The sequence below is a fragment of the Haliotis asinina genome, chromosome 9 (genome assembly GCF_037392515.1).
Source record: "Haliotis asinina isolate JCU_RB_2024 chromosome 9, JCU_Hal_asi_v2, whole genome shotgun sequence".
In the NCBI taxonomy this organism is placed as follows: Eukaryota; Metazoa; Mollusca; class Gastropoda; order Lepetellida; family Haliotidae; genus Haliotis; species Haliotis asinina.
This window is the reverse complement of record NC_090288.1, coordinates 15,204,941-15,222,754: the sequence shown is the minus strand read 5'-3', so window position 1 is coordinate 15,222,754 and position 17,814 is coordinate 15,204,941. Positions and strand designations below refer to the sequence as shown.

General features: G+C 39.5%; 1 protein-coding gene across 1 annotated transcript; it reads right to left on the bottom strand.

Moving 5' to 3' along the window:
• Positions 1–15,426: 15,426 nt before the first annotated feature.
• LOC137296383 (uncharacterized protein KIAA1958-like) lies at positions 15,427–17,203 on the bottom strand. The gene is made up of 4 exons (XM_067828166.1): positions 16,850–17,203; positions 16,382–16,631; positions 15,923–16,161; positions 15,427–15,692 (listed from the first exon to the last, which is right to left on the bottom strand). Exons 1-4 carry the CDS (start codon positions 17,196–17,198, stop codon positions 15,469–15,471), a joined length of 1,062 nt encoding a protein of 353 aa, XP_067684267.1. The 5' UTR covers positions 17,199–17,203; the 3' UTR covers positions 15,427–15,468.
• Positions 17,204–17,814: the final 611 nt, after the last annotated feature.

Sequence of the window (17,814 nt, the reverse complement as noted above, 5' to 3'; positions counted from 1 at the left end):
TTGTTGTATCTGGTTAGCATGGAGTTGCTTATAGTGATCCTTGTTTGCTTCATTTCATCTGTAAGCAGTCTTGGCGCCCATCTTGCGCACACCTTAGACACAACGAGATCTTCATAAAGAATTGTCTCGATGGATCCGTGTGAAATGCCTGTGGTCTCCTCTAACTCGGGGAGTGTGATTCGACGATTTTCCAGCACAAGTCTATGCACTCTGTCAATGTTTTCCTGACTAGTGCTTGTTGTTGGGCGACCTGGACGGGGATCATCTTCAAGACTCTCTCTACCATGCTTAAATTCATTAACCCATCGTTTGATGGTAGCAGATGAAGGGGAAGACTTCCCATAAACTGCTGAAAGCCTTTCTTCAATGTTCTTCGCCGAGTTTCCTTCAAGAACTAAAAACATAATTACTGCTCTATACTCAATTTTATTCATTTTCACTGCCGTGAGGGGAGTCTGTTTCTGTCAATGTGAGCTGTTCAATAACTTCTGAGAGTAGGATACCAAAACGTATATGTCACATCAGCTACACCCCAAGGTTCAATGTCGTACCATAGGCTGTGACGCCTGGGTATGAAAAATACCCAAGGCTCAAAACTTATTGACATCCCCTCGTATGCCTCGTGACATGCTGTAAATTTGGACAAATGTCTGTAGGCCTTGTGCCACATTGTCAACAAGGATCAGCATGTTTATCATGTCAGAAAGACGCCCATGCGTTTGATTCATATTGACGAAACATACCATTTCGAATACGCCCTTTTTGTCAAACTCCATCAAAGTAAAATATTGATGAAATGAAAAATAACTACTTCTCAAACAGCTTGGTTAGACGGCCATATGAAATCAGTGAAACTGTTCGTGACAAAAATACACAAAACACAATCTCCGGCCGGAACGTATAACCAGCTCGCTGACTTGGTTGCCACATGCCATCGGTTCCAAGTTGCGCAGATCAATGTTGATCACTGGATTTTTCTGGTCCAGACACAATTATTTACAGACCGCCGTCGTATAAGTGGAATATTGCTGAGTGCGGCGTAAATTCAACAAGGAATGTTATAGAATAACAATTTTGATGTAAAAATACACTCTTCAAAAAGGTAGGGGATAATGAACTTTCAGTTTGGATAGGAAGTGTAAACCTTGACAAACGTTTCAAAGACAGACATCTTATGAACGCACCACCATTTTCCTCTATTGCCACCCCTAAATACAACGCATGGTATGCACGTGCACAACCCAGTAGCCCCAGACACGTGCATAGGGTCCCATTCTTGATTTTGCCGTTTTTTCAAGAAAGTCGAGAAATCACTTAGAACATTAATTTTGACACTCATCTTGCTTCACACATTAGTTAGTGTTTGTTTCTAGTCGTTTGTTTTAAAATGAAAATCGTATACAGGCAAATTACATGCCATACACCAATCATCTTTCAAAAGTGACTACATTCCAAATAACTATGGTTGTAAGGAAGTGCAAATGGTGATGCACTCTCAAAACATTCAATATTATCGTATCTATACACCTGGAAATTAATCAAGCAACACCCCAATTTTTTCTATTGGAGCAACTTTGAAGTGTTCTGACAATCAAAATATGCCGGGTTGATATAGTTTGACACTTTTTTATTCAACAGACGATCTCTGACAAACAACTTAAAGGGAAAAAGTATCAAGACTTTGCTTTATTGCAACGAAATCCAAATTCTTAAAACTGTCTTAAATTCATGAAAAAATGGACACAATTTACTATTCATCCACAGACGTTGTTGTCAGGTGTATTAACACAAATGTCACATGGAAAGAAAGAACAGTCATCTGAGAGTCTGCACACCGACTTTCATCAATATCTAGTGTGTCCTCCCTGCGCACGCACCACCGATTCCAGACGCCTCCTCATTCCTTGGATGAGTCTCCGGATCTGATTCTGGGGGATCCTGTTCCACTCCTCATGCAGGGCAGCCGTCAATTCGTTGAGATTATGGACTGGTGGGTCTCTCTGCCTCACACGACGGCCAATAAAGTCCCACAAATGTTCAATGGGGTTGAGGTCAGGGCTCATGGCAGGCCATGGAATTCTGTCAATTGCATTTTGCCGCAAAAAATCATTTACAGCATGCGCCCTGTGAGGTCTAGCATTGTCGTCCATAAATATGGGTCTCGTTGCCAGAGGATGGTTCTCAAAATGAGGTACCACAGCCCTGTCAAGAACCTCCTGTTGGTAACGAACACCGTTAAGGTTGCCACGGATGGTAATGATATCCAACTTGCAGTTCATGGAAATGCACCCCCATACCATAACGGAACCTCCCCCAAAGGCCACAGTCTCCTGGATGTTCCGTGGAGCCATTGCTGTGTTCCTCTGCCTCCAGACCCGAGTACGACCGTCCACCATGTGCAGCAAGAACCGGCTCTCATCTGAGAAATGGACCTTCCTCCAAGAGGCAATGTTCCAGTGCAAACGGTCATTACACCAGGCCAGTCGGGCTGCCTTATGGGCTGGAGACAGTCTGGGTCGCTTGATTGGCCTCCTTGCCCGGTATCCTGCAGCTTTCAGACGATTCCGAACAGTCCTGTTCGAGATGGGTCTCCCTGGAAGCCACTCCTGTCTCAACCGAGAGCTCGAGTCGAAGGACCTGCGCCGTACAAGTCTCAGTAAAGCTCTGTCCTCCCGGACTGTGGTCTTCCTGGGTCTTCCTGGTCTAGGCAGGTCTTTAACTTCATTAGTGGCCCGGTATTTTTTCAAAAGTTTTGAAATTATGGAATGATGTCGTCCGATTTGAGTCCCGATTTGTCTTAGAGACATACCAGCATTCCTCATGCCGATTATTTGCCAACGAGTGGCCTCTGATAATTTCCTACGTGCCATGACATTGAAATGAATGAAAAACCGAATGCAATCGACAACCTGCGCTTGTAAACACCCCAGGGAAAAAGTGCATTTTTCGAAAGTTGAGGTTAAAGCAATGCACGTGCGCTGTGCAAGCTTCACGCGCGTCATATCAACCCATGAAAAGCTCATGCTGTATGTCAATACATCAAAATTGAATAATCAATCATCAAAATTACTTCGTTAACCTTTGTTAAGTTTTTATGTGTCTTTGAATTTGGTGTTGCTTAATTAATTTCCATATGTATACATTGATTGACTCCGATAAATCTCCTAAAAGATCCCCTATTTTTTGAAGAGCATATGATGCACAATAGGGGAATCATAAACGCTAAAGCAACAGCTGCTGGCCACAAACATTTCGTATCTGTGTCAGGTCAACATGGGAAGTGCATTGAAATCATAAACCTATATACACTGCATGCGACCCCGAGGCTTTGTATTGGTTTATTGTTATGTGTTGGCATCCATACTGAAATTGAAACAGTAAGTTATCCAAGGAAGATTACGAAATTTCATTAGCATCACAATATCTACATGCTTCACTCTGAAGTCATCTGGAATGAAGGACTGTGCTCAACAAAATCTAAACAACCTCTATATTACTCATACACTGTCGTTATATTCAGCAAGTATTTTTGTGTAGGAACATTTGTATGCAACATGCAAAACCAAATGTAATGTGAAAAGTTTCATTACACAAGACTCGCTTGTATAAATGTAGCCACTTGCTTCGGTCAGCTGTTATAAACTAGGTTTTTGCAAAATATTCCAATCTGTTTAAGGGTACTGTTTACATGTGAGCTGATGTATTGAAAACAATTCTTAACATTGAAAGGATCATTGTCATAAGTTCGGCAAATGATGAAAATCAGTGAAACTTAGCAATTTCTTAACGAAATTGTACACCAAAATGTAGCTGTTCACATGCACGATATTTGCACATGCCTTTCAGCAATTTGATGCATGATCTTCGTTTAATTCATCTACATAAAGTTTCCAGTTGGTTTCCCCAAGTTAGTGGAGAAATTCATTTTCGATGTAACCATGTATCTATACATGACATTTAGTGAGTGTTTTGAGTGATGCTGAACTTTTGATGAGTAGTAGTAAACTAGCCGAAGCCATACAACGAAGCCATACAACGAAGCCATACAACGTGCATGAGCACTCATGCGAACATCACTGGCTGACACCCTGGATGACCGAACGACATGTCTGTCCTTTCCGAGTTCTGGGTGCTCAGATAGCCGAGTAGTTAAAATCGTCACTTGGAGGAGCCGGGTTCGATTCCCCACGTGGTTCGATGTGTGAAGCCTATTTCTGTTGTAGTAGAATATTGCTAAAAGCAGCGTAAAACCTTGCTTACTGTCAATTCTGACCATAGCTCTATTGAGAAAACGTTCAGTTTTTTTTTTAGAATCATGTAATTCAGCATGTGGTTTTACGGTATTGTCACGGGCATTGTGTCGTATGTCGGTTTATCGAAAGAACAGTGACGTCGAATAATTCGTTAGGCGCGTTTTAGTCTGAAACATTTTGCGATTTACTCATCTCGATGTGTATCGTTGAAACCATTTAAATAAATTTATAACAATATTGTAATAACTGTTACTTACATTTCTGTAACAAAACATAAAATAGATATAATCCATCCTATATACCTTTATGATACCTCTTACCAATATCGACAAAGCTGCATGCCAAGGCAACAACGTAAGACAACCAACCGACCAATCAACTAACCAAACGACCAACTGACCAACCGACCAACCGACCGACCAGTCACGCAAAAGGAACGTCTTTTGCATTCTTTGTTGTGTGTTCTGTAAGAGAAATAGCCACATAATACCGAGCAATGCCAAACAAATGTACAAATATTTTCGTTTCTTTTGGTACAGGTTGTTTTTATGCATTTTAAAGTAATGTCAAATAAATTAACTTGATGTCTAATTAAGATACACGGTAAAATCTTTTCTTACATATCAAAGCTATTCTTTGCAGAGAAAAGATTCTGTTTAACAGATCCAGATTTTTAATACTATGAAGGAAATTGAGATGGGTGAAATATATATTTATACGTCATGAGTGACAACTTCATCTTGTAACCCGCACGAAGACGGTAAAAAATTGAATATAAAAATTTACTATTCTTGTTCTCTTATTACTTACTCATTGTGGATTTCTTTCACCCGCCTCATTTAACATGAAAGTACTGGTACAGACTTTCGTTATTCGACTCTGCTGTGTGTTTTTATCATTATGATGATGTTAATTTTCAATACTTGTTGTTTTTGCCTTCACTGGTAAATATTTTAACTATGTTTAGCCACAAAGGTCTGAAGAGTAGTCTCCCTTGTCCCCAAAACATCAGTGATACTCTTTTTGCCATGAAATGTGCAGCACAGAAACAAGACTAAGTAAACGTTTGTGTGAGGTATGTTCGTAGCGGTGTATAACTGACTGTATTCCATGTCATATAACGTTAATAGAAAAGTCTTAGGTTAGCTTGTGGCAGTAATGCTACTTATTATCATTGCATCATTCCGCTTGCTCAAATGTAATAGACATATGCAATCTCGTTTGTAACCAACTCGTGTTATTCTGGCACAAAACGGATGGCGCCCCTCTCGAATGATTTGGTGTAGGAGCATCTGAATTATTTCAACCAGGAACTACATGTCACAAACCGAAAGTAGACCTTGTGGATAATCAGCACATATTGACACAAACGAAAACAAAACCTTTTAGGCTACATACATTTATTATGATAAAGCCTCCTTTTGGATTGTTCTTGAAGGAGAGGCACTCTTCAAAAGAGAAGAATAACAATCAATGTAAGAATAAATATGCAAAAGCTTTCATATAGCAAGGCTAACAATTATAAAGAGTCCACACAAGGTTCCACAAACACAGGAAAAGTGTTCAAAGTCACTGAGTTTCCATAAGCACAAGGATAGAAACTGGCCCATAAACAAAGAAACAGTTCACAGGCGTGTAGATGCACACATGATATGTTGTCACCTTCCAGAACCACGGAAGCTACTACTTGAGTTATAAAATCAGAGTAATTCCTCTTAAGCCTGAAATAAATAACAAAATACCTACTCGCTAGTCATGTGATAACCCAACAATATGCCATATCAATACATCTAAGATAATAAACTTCTTAAAATAATGTCCATGACGCAACTCAAGACTTGTACGAGAAAAAACATTACAACAAAACAATTATTCTTATACCTTCACCACCAACTGACAAATTACTCATTTAACTTCCTTTAAAGAAACAAAAGCATACTCAGAAAAAGGCCTTCTCCTAAGGATTCCCCTTGATAGTGAAATTCAACTGTGATTAACTTAAAGTATTCTGACCTTAAATAGCAGTTGGAAAGCTAAATGCATGTTTTCCACAGGGATGAAAAGATGTGTTTGGGAGATATGTTCCCACCTTAAGGATGATGACCGCCCCTACCAAAATACATCCCAAAATACATAAAAGGGCATGAAATGTGACACTACACCTCTATTCCTGTTTGATTCCAGTGGTAGTCAGTGTGGCCAAAGTACTTATACATTGTATTGCTGTTTTTGTTTTTGCTTATTTTCTTCAAAGAATTAAACCTCCTTGATACTTCTGAAAGGAAGCGAAAAACGTACTAGTAAGAGACTGAATCTGACGTAATTATTCCCACATGTGTCACCTTATATCTCGAATTATATCTCCGAAAAGAGTATAATAATTACAAACTGGATTTGCTGTACTGAATATGCAAACATTTAAAAAACAAATGTGAAAACCCCTCAAAAGCACGCTACTTTGAATTCCAAAGCAGAAACTCCAAAATGACTTTAAAATATTTCTCACAGAACATTTTTGTAGCATTGCTGTGATACCCCATGTGGAATTTTAACTAAATTTGCTGAAAAATATATGAATGACCCAATACAAGTCAGACTGAAATATTCCCAAAGATGTGAAATATATGCCCAGTGTTAAAGATTACAGTTGGTTAGTTATACAGGCATAAAGTTATTGCTTTGTCTTTCAAGATTACATTTGCTAAACCTGTTGGAAGCGCACGTATAATCGCCAGAACAAACCCGCAAAGTTGTCAGAAAAACACTCGGCTGGACCTGTGAGAGCCTTTATGTCAACAAACACACGCGTGAGTGTATTTGGAACTCTCGACGCAAATCGCATGATTCATATTAAACATAATTTTGTTAGCTACCTTCTTAGTAGGACGATACATATTTTTTTCAGGATTTTTTAAACAATAACATTATGCCATAAACGATTATTTTTATCAAAGCACCGCATCCATTACGCGCGGTCTGATAGATTTGTCTAATTTTTGTACACAGCATGCATCGAGTTGTTGGACGAGTACTCTTGGAGGTTACGGAAACGGGCGACCGATGACGAATGATGCAGTCTGTCAATCAACCTGACGCATGCGCCAATTTGAGCAAATGAGAAGGTCGAGTGCTCAGGTAAGTTTTTCATTCGTCACTACTTGTGTGATTCTGGCAAACCGAATCCTGTATGTCACGGACAGAGACGAATAGTTGCGAATGGTGATTTTTCCAAGACTTACTTCCAGGGTCAGACGATGTCTTCGAGTTATGCCATTCTCACTCGCGATATCTATGTCCAACTGCTAGCATTTGATGTGTGTCTTTAACTATACCAATGCGGTCGGAACAACAGATTTGATCGGACCAAAGAGTGAGCCATGCCTATCGTTCTGTCGCGATACATTTTCAGGGCGATATAGCGATGACCCCAGTGGGACACCATACGGAAGAATGTTTGAGTTTCATTTTCCTTGTATCAATGTTTTAAGAGAGAATAGTGAAAAAACAACCTGATATGGTGACAGTGACTGCAAGATGTTTGAAATATCGCTAATGCTTCTGTATAACCAGGGGCAGATACAGCTGTTTGAGAAAAAAATGGAGGGAATGCAAAGCATTGAAAAACGAATGCACATTACATTTTTACCCGAGTTTCAGTGGTCATTTTACAAACTTTTAGGACAAAGCGGAAGAGGGTGGGGAGTGTGCGCGTGCGTGTGTGTGTGCGTGCGTGCGTGCGTGCGGTGTGTGGTGGGGTGTGGTGCGGTGGTAGTAGTGGGGAGGGTGTAATGCCCGCGTCACCCCTCACCAACTACTTCAAACCTGCCTACGTACCCTTTAATGATATATGAGATGCAACAGTTTTGGGAGTTTTTTATCATTATTTATCATATTTTTAACAGGCATACATTATAGGATCCTACAAGCAGGCGGCTAAGGTGCGATTCATCTGATTAAGATAACATGTAAAACATGTACACAGAATTAAAGATTGATATACATCTGTCCTAACAACACATGTAACGTTGACCAGAATTGAGAAGACATTTGTTCAGTACCATTTGATAAATGGAGATATTTGGTAGCATCATAATGTTTAATAATTTCCCTTTCAATAAAATGTATATCCAGGTTTCCAGGCGCACATTTGAATATATTTTGTCTGACTAGAAGAATGATTGCATTTACACGATTATCATTTTCACCTTCAATTCCAAACAAAACCTAGGCCTATTCCAACGTAGAGTTCATAGATAGTTGAACAGCATGAAGCCTTTTGTAACTTCGATCCATATTTTCTTTGCATGCTCACAATTCCAAAAGAAGTGGTCATAGTTTCTGTATCTGTTTGACCAAAGGAGCAAAGAGGTGATTCTATGTATTTTATTTTACAAGAAAAGATTTTGTGGGTAAATTGTTGTGGATAATTCTATATTGCAGTCACCTGTGTTTGGAACTTTTAGTATAATAATTATTTATTCGGGATAATGTTGCAAATCATCCGTTCTTTGTCAGTGAAGTGTCTGTTTACAATACGTTCCCATGTGGAATAACATGGTAGCGCTATGGAGGAAGAATTCAAAAGAGATTTATATAAAAGTTCATTTCCCCCAGAATCATTTAATGTTTGGAAATTAAATGGAAAGTGGGATTTTGCAGCGGTTCTGAAAATTCGTAAATGTTATGTTTGTGTGCATATGGCCTTACCCCTGCTTTGATTCCTTCAAAGGTTAGAAAAATGTTTTTTATTTGATACTTTTTGAAAATTCCTCATGTATAATATCATTACCAAACCTACACCTTCAGTCTTCCAGTTTTCTTACATTATCGGTTTGCCACTAATAGTTTTTGTTGGAGTTATCCAAGATAGTTTGACTTTTAATTTGGTTTTCTGATAACAGTTTTGATTCCGATAACTGTTTTCTGATAATACTTTTGAAGAAAGACTTCCCATACAGTAGAAACATGTTTGCAACATCTGTTTGGTTAAATTAGGAATACACATTTCTTTCATTTGCTTTGAATTACCAGACCATATGGAATATGATGTAGGTATTTTGTTTCGAAGAATATAGTCCCGTTTATTACCTGAAGTAGTAAATTTATTTATCCATTTAAGTTTTTGAGCATAAATTACGTTTTATACATCTTGTACCTTGATCCCATCATGTTCTGGGTTTAAAGTGGTTATGTTTATTTTTACATTATCCGGCTTATTATACCATATGAATCTGAAACATGCGTTTTGTAATATCGGAAGTAGTGGTCTTGGTGGATTGAGAGTAGATTATTGAAAGTGAAAGTATCAGGGATTTTAAAATTGTAGTATTTCTCACCCAAAAGAGATAAGGGACATGTTGACCAAATATTCATTTCTTTTCGAATATTGCATTTTTGTCCCTATAATTATCTTCAATCATGGTTTCAAGATCAATATTAAACTTAATTCCCAGAAGACTAAAATCTGTTTGAGACCAATCAAAGTTGTATTCTTTACCATAGTTTGTAACATGATCTCTTTTTTGAACCAGTGCAAATACGTTTTGGCTTCTCAACGTTCACCTTTAAACCAGAAAATATTTGCAAGACATTCCGTACTGCATAGAGGCATGTTTCGGATAAATCTAGCGTAGTAGTAGCTTGTTATCAGAAAAACTGCGACAGAATATATTCTATGTAACCGATTCTAAGGCCTTTAATTTTAGCAACATTTGATACGGGGTGATTTCCATATTGTAGATTTCGCCTTGCAACTGCACATATAGTAATTCATGTAGCCTACTGCCTTATCACCCACATGTATATGAATGTATACTGCATTCAATATTATTATCATTGCATGCCCAGCTAATATCATCGAGGAGTACATTTGTCGACGATTCCGCAGTTTCTTTAATGGTCTGACGAGAAAGTTTTTAGAAATTCTCTGTTCTGTGTTATCAATAGTGACACCTTCGTTTGTTAACTTCTTCTGAGTTTGACCTCGTACAAGAACGCCTCAGATTTTCTCGTGTTACAAACAGGAACGTCTCAACGCCCCCTGGTTGCGGAATTTATGTGCACACGTAATGAGGACGCTGTCAAAAGCTCCCGACGTAAACTCAAAGGCGAGCCATTTTCATGTAGGGAGCAACTCCCAGAACGTAGTCTTAATGTCCCGGGAAGCAAGTTGTCAGAATCTCTGAGTGTTTATATCGGTTGACAAACTGTAAGGAGAAAACGTCCTCCAAAAATGTTGCCTGAACCACCCCTTACTAAACCTAACAACTACGCTATGATAACCACAGCGAAAACGAGGCTCGAGTAGAAATAACATACGACGCCATATGCAAGTGAGAGTGCAACCTGTATACCGATGTAAACTGGATTGTACACATCAAAGACTTGAAGGAAGGACCTACTGAGACTGTTTCTGGCAATGGATATACTGATCGTCCTCTCAGATGGCTAATGGTCATGTCAGTTTTTGTACATCTTCTACAGCAAGAACTGTGAATGAATGTCATGGTTGTGAACAGTATCTGGGCTATAGTATTCTCAGAAAATAAACCTGTGAGTACACCTACATTGTCAGACGTTAAAACCTATCCTTGCCTGTATCACAGAACCAGCTTGTAACAACGGTGCTTATTACCCACGTGGTACGTCGTAATGGGGTTTCATAACAAGCTGTTGTGACATATATGTGCCATAATACCTCTCAGTGAATTGAATGGCTAAAACGTGAACTTTGACATTACCGGTACAACTTTCATCACTCATTCCATTCATGATTTTCTTCCAGAATTTTTCACACCTTCTGAGAGCATGTAAAAGAAAAACACTTGTATGGAATTAGATATAATTTATTTAATTTAGTGTGGTTGCAAGCATTATTTTCAATCCTATAACAACTCACGTTTCTGTAATAAAAACGAAAATAAAATAATTAATAAGTAAACCAATACGTCTGGACAATAGTATTCTTAGCAAAATTAAACCTGTGAGTACGCTTACATTGTCACTATCATTCTCTGTATCACAGAACCAGCTAGTAATAACGGTGCATATAAATCTCGTGAAATGTAACTATAACACAGTAGAATGGGCGAGTAGCGGTTTGTCATCCCGAGAGAAACTGGGGAAGTTAAAAAGGTTAAAAAGGTGCAATTCAATAAGGCTAAATAGAAAAAGCTTCTCGAGCATCGACGGGCTTCTTATATTTGTGCGCGTAACAGTTTTTTAGTGCTATTAAAAATAATAATTTTGATTTGGCCGCATTACGATCGTCAGTTTGACTGAGCGTCTGTAAGAACGAATGTGACTGAATCAGCAACTCATTAGCAGGTGCTAAACATTCCAAAATGTATATCTGACAGTAAAAAAATAAAAATGTGTTCCTTCCTTGTCACAGGTTTCGATCAAAACTTAAAAAAGGTCCTACTGATCTCGTCAATTTTGGGATAACATGTGCCCGAGAAACATGCATTTTGTATGCAGCCTAAGCCTATTAACTATAAATTATATTTCTTTTCACTGAGTGCGTTTGGACTACTTACTCACATTATTTGATTATAAAACCAACGACACCCAAAATACGAAAAGGGATGAAGTTGGAAATAAGTGATTATGAATTGTCTTTATCAAACAGGACTGGGGTGGGTAGACGTTCAAATGGCGTTGGTCTGTCGGGGTACGTCAGGAGCGGGCTTCACACACAGTACCCATGTGGAAAGTCGAACCCAGTACTTTGGCGGGACGAACTAACGTTTAATCACTCGACTACCCTACCGCCTCCATTAAGACGGCTCCAGATGTGTACAGATATAAGCAGGAATAAGGAAAAATAGCCATAGGAAAAAAAGTCTTGTCATTCCAGTTCATTTCCTTCCTGTAGTTCAGTTGATGTGTAGTACACGTTGTAGTTCAGCTGTAAACATCTGGGAGGAAGTGTCCTTAGTTAGTGAACTTGCTCAGAACCCCATTCATCTTTTGAGAACAAATGTTTCAACAAACATGTTTTGAACATTTAAACCCCCACATTACGCCGCTCGGTCCACTCCTGGGTGACAAGGTCTTATGTATTGTTCAGAGAACTACAGATCTGAAACATTTTATAGACATCAGTGCAGTGTAGACAGATCTTCATTCAGGCAACAAGTACATTCATATCTAAAAGATAAAATCAACATTCACATAAGCTCTTTCCTATATGAACATGGCGAATTCTTCTCTGGATCGACATTGCATAGATACTGGTATTAGGTGTGTGTCAAATGTAATTTGCATCGTGGAAAGCTTTTGTCCAGCCCTTTAAACTGATTCACAATTTATCATTTCGATGAGTGATCATGACGCCACCAGCTGTGACGCTTTACCACTATCTTCCGCTTGGACACTTCGTCTGGTAATGTCGTGGGCGACCGAGGTTGCCTCCCGCAGACTGGCCACGTTGTTTGGCGGCTCGGGTGGTGCATCCAGTACAGCAGGCAGGGGTACTTCACTTTCTATACACTGTATCGGCACAGCATGGGATGCCATCTGAAACTGGCAGACAGACAGATATTTTATATACGGCTGACCGCTGTACAACATTAAAAGTATATGTAGGTCTCATTAATTTAGGTAAACCTCCTGATCTCTGTCCATCTATGATGCTAATCGTTAGATGCTGAGAGACTCTGAAATATTGCGTTGTCGCCAATCATGGATTTTCGATGCTATGGTGGTTGTTGATGGCCAGTTACGTGATGGATTGTTCACATCGTGCTCAGAAAGGGTTGAGGTTAGGTCATGAAGATCTCGGGGACAAGCTTTGAAGAGACAGCACTGGATACATTCCCTTTCCTAACACTCTAGATCTGCTGGTACAAGAAGGTGGAAGACCTTCACCATCCTAGATCCCAACCATGACACTCCTCACCAACCATCTCAACAGGCAGCACATGCGCATCCATTTCAAGAAGGAGATAGAAAACCGACAGAATCTGCCATTCCTTCATTTGTCCTTGCAGAACTCCCGCAACAACATCGGCATTTCCGTCTACAGAAACCCACCCACACTGACCAGTATATCAATTACCTCTCCAACCACCAACCCCAGATCAAACACGCCATTGTATCAACTCCAACCAGGAGAGCTAAAGCCATCTGCGACTACACTACTAGTATGTATATCCTGTATAACTGATAGTTAGTATCCACCTCACGAGTGAGTGAGTGAGTTTAGTTTTACGCCGCACCCAGCAATATTCCAGCTATATGGCGGCGGTCTGTAAACAATCGAGTCTGGACCAGACAATCCAGTGGTTAACAACATGAGCATCGATCTACGCAACTGGGAATCCATGACATGTGTCAACCAAGTCAGCGAGCCTGAGCACCCGATCCTGTTAGTCGCCTCTTACGACAAGCATAGTCGCCTTTTATGGCAAGCATGGGTTGCTGGAGGCCTATTCTACCCCGGGACCTTCACGGGTTCCACTCACGAAGGGGCAAGGAAGTTGTGTGAACAATAAAAAGAAGTTGTCTCCGTAACATTTTTGTCTTATTAAAGCTGTACCTGGAGTAAATCGATGGTTTATCCAGAAACAATATGAGTTCTACGTGGTTGTATGGAAAAAAAAACATGCTTGACAGTAAGATGGAACTATATAGACACACAACGTTTGGTTGACAAAGTTTATATTTAGACTCTTCCGCCTCACATAAACTCATAATATTGGGGACATTGATATTAAATATATCATTGGTGTTCTATTCTTAACGAGTTATCCAGGGTAATAATATGCCTTCTTTGACTGTTGGCGTTATGAACATTCACCTCGTGAGTGGAGTTTGGCGCAGTATAAATGCACATATTATTATTAACGTCCAATTCCACATCTAAATTTTGCAATGGCGGAACTGTAACTCCGGGCCATAAATACTAATAGGTTTGTGCTGAGCTGCCTTAATTGTAGATGCATCACGATTACTCCATACAGATGCACCGTATCTGATCACAGACCATACCATAGTACAGTGGAAACTGGCTAAACCGTTACTCATCGGGACTGAAGAAATAATATAGTTTAGACAACGTGCCGGATTGTAGAGCTGATTATAAATGTTCAAGCCACAGGCATGACTGAGATTTTATGCTGGTGTTGACACCTTGCCAGATTGGACAGATGCCGGTTTTGACAGTTTCTACTGTATGGGAATAAGCGTTAACATACCTCGTACCTCATATTGTCTTAAACTTATATACAAATAAGAATGAAGATTTTTATGGATATCAACTTCTTTATGAGAGAACACAACGTTTCGGAGTTAATGCTTACTCCTTCATCAGGTGAAATATACGTTTCGGAGTTAATGCTTACTCCTTCATCAGGTGAATATCAGGGCTGCGTTTTACATGGCGCTAAGACTGTAAGTTGGCAGTAAGCGCGTTCAACCGCGATACCATCTGTGTCCACGCATTGCACCACGTCTTATTCACAACAGCCCAGCCCTATCTGCAGTGCAGCAAAGGTTATAAATAAGGCATGTCTTCATTCCCGTAGATTCATCTTTGGGCCTACTGTTCAATAAAATGGGTTTGTTTATTTCTATCAAAATCATATACATTCAGAGACTTTTAAGCCCCGTTCACGTGCACCTGTTTGCACTCATACGTATAACTACACACATGAGCAAACTTTACATACGAGTGTAATTGTGTCATGTGAACGGATTTACTTACATATGTAAATATACACTAGGAGCAAATTTAGACACGTGCCAATTCGCACTGTGAGTATACTGTGTCACGTCACCTTCTTTCAGGGTAAGAGTTACATATTCCAGGTTCTGTGTATATGATAAACATGAAGACATTCTATAGTATATTGCAACATCGACTTTCATTCGTACTGGTCATTATAAACCTATCTCCGATTTTCTCTACAGTACGGTAGGTTCCTTCCTGCTCTGGTAGACCCCATTCTTACACCCAGGTTTTGAACTACAGGTTTTGAAATATCGTATCAGGTTTTGAAATGCGACCATTTCAAAACCCGGGTTTTGAAGTACACATTTCAAAACCTGAAATCGGGTTAAAATTGGACCATTTCAAAACCTGGGTGTAGAAATGACCATTATTCATACCGATAGAGAGTTTGAAACAGAGGCACTTCAAAAACGATCAGACAAGGATAAAAGACGAAAACACAAGCAACATAGCTTTTATTCTGTAAACTGCACGATCGTTTTAGTTGAAATTAATAGTTAGAGAAATGTTCCTCCTGTTCTCTTCCGCGTTTACAGAGGTTTCCAGGTGCTTAGCTGTCGGTCCAGTATGTTCGGGAGACTTGTTGCCGGTAGCTGTTTGTTTGATATCCTTTTTCACCTTTTTCGCACGTACAATGTCTGACGCAGCTGCCTTCTGGGCATCTGCCGTCCTCTTGTATACTCTTACTACATCACTTCTATGACCTGCAAATAACATAGGTTAATTATAATTCCATAACTTTAAAACATGACTATATACTATATATCCACAATACGTATATATAATGAAAATGGGAAAATTTTAACAAAATGTATAGTCCTGTGGGAAAGTATTTTCCTTTCAAAATTGTTTGTTTATGGTTGATATTAAACAAGTAGATAAATAGTTGAAGTTTTATTCTTGTCAATGTATATTCAAAGAAACAGAAAATTACCTGTCTGTTCGCAAATGATCTGTTCATCTACGTTGGCCTCGTAGAGCCGGGTGGCAGCCGTTGCTCGGAGGGAATGGTTCGTTTTACGTCCGAGTATTCCAGCTTGACCGCAAATCCTACCAACAGTGTTTTGAAGTTTGTTGTGACCAACAGGGGTTTCCATAAACCAATCGTCTCCCTTAGGGACTTTCCGGGGTGTGAAATAGAACGCATCTTTATTCTTGAGGGACTGTGCCGCACTGGGGGAAAAAAGAACAGAAAAACAGCATAAGTATACGCTCGCTGAAATTGATGTTTTTCGCAGCAGTGTCTTACTATATATAAACACAAATTTCAGCGATATCAAAACGAAATAGAAACTCCCAGAAAGAGAGCCACCCACCGTATATGCAATGTGTCATTTATCACTAATTTTTGCTGATAACATGGGTTAGGTTCAAATAGACAAAAATAACTCACCAGTAAGACATGTATTTCTGGACAATTCTGACATAGCAGTGGGATGGGGTTTCCAGGTTTTCATAGGCACGGACCTTCTTTGCAGTTAGTTTTCTATGGTTTAATCCGCCTTTGTTGGTTTTCGATACATCCTCTGTGTATTCCATATATCTCCGGCCGTGACAGTCTGTGTGCGGTCCGGTGATTTGTGGATTGTTACCCATCCTCAAACTCCGATGTTCTGTGCCTCCTCTAAGAGCAAAATGTAAGCCTAAGGATAAAAATAAAAAGTTATGAAATAAATTTACTTCATCTCAAACATGCATATCCTTAAATTTAAGGTTAAAACGGCACGTTCTATGAAGACTATGAAAAATCATGAAAAAACAAGCAAATGAATATGGCATGATAACAGTCATTGGTTACGAAATATCGCCTTCCTTTAGAGATGTATTTTTCTGACCAAGGGAAATTATTGTTTTAACTTACCCGTTAAATACAGCACAGTATCCAATAATTTTTGGGGGGTGTCATCTCCCAGCACGCCTTTCTCCCACAACTGTTGTTCTTCCGCCAACGTTATTACTTCTGTATGTTTTACTGTCGAAGGTCCCATCCCTTCTGCTGATCTCTCCCTCATAGAAGCATCCAATGCTCTACGGCTGTCTTCAAACTCATCATCATTGAAGATATCGAGCGACGACCCATGCAGTTTTAAAGAAGACGCTAACGAGGCGAACAAACCGTAAAGTGTTGTTGACGGATAGAAGGCGCCATCTTTCTTTCGTGCCTCGAACACGAAGTACTTGAGCGCCATGTTAAGTTTCTCAGCGTCCATATTTAGCAAATTCTCTCGCAAACAGACACTCCATAACCCAAGATTTTCAGAAACTACATACATAAGGTGTAATAAGTCGTAGAAGTCTCCTCGGATTTTGTAGCAATTGGAAAACAGGGAAAACCAACTCCTCCATCTTATCACTATGTTGTGTTTTCAGACAACTTTTATCTGCAAACGATGACTATTTAATATATGTTTACGGTTCATAAGTCGGATAAAACACTCCCCCTCGGTCTTGGTCGAGATTGTAAAACCTGAGAGCAGCAGGGACGGAGCTTGTAAAACCTCGGGCGAACGAAGCCCGAGGTTTTACAAGCTCCGTCCCTGCTGCTCTCAGGTTTTACAATCTCGACCAAGACCTCGGAGTCGTGTTTTATCCTTTACTTCAAAGGCTGGTGAACATCTTGGTCACTAGTTTTTTCGTTGTGTGAAGATAAGATCCACAACCCATTTGTTCAGTCGAAAAGTCTAGTACCAGTGTTTGTCGTGTTTAGATATATGCATAATGTTCCACTAAACAGACTGACCTATTGCAAGAGAAGTACATATCTGATACTGTGTTTGTCTTCTTTAGTGGGAATGATAATATAGCATCTATATGGACTATGGAATA

Excerpts from the sequence above, each read along its gene's own strand:
- LOC137296383 (XM_067828166.1), bottom strand. The coding sequence starts at position 17,198 with ATGGACGCTGAGAAACTTAACATGGCGCTCAAGTACTTCGTGTTCGAG. Across the intron at positions 16,632-16,849 it reads TACTGTGCTGTATTTAACGG|GCTTACATTTTGCTCTTAGA; the intron begins GTAAGTTAAAAC and ends TTTTATCCTTAG. Across the intron at positions 15,693-15,922 it reads GATCATTTGCGAACAGACAG|GTCATAGAAGTGATGTAGTA; the intron begins GTAATTTTCTGT and ends TGTTATTTGCAG.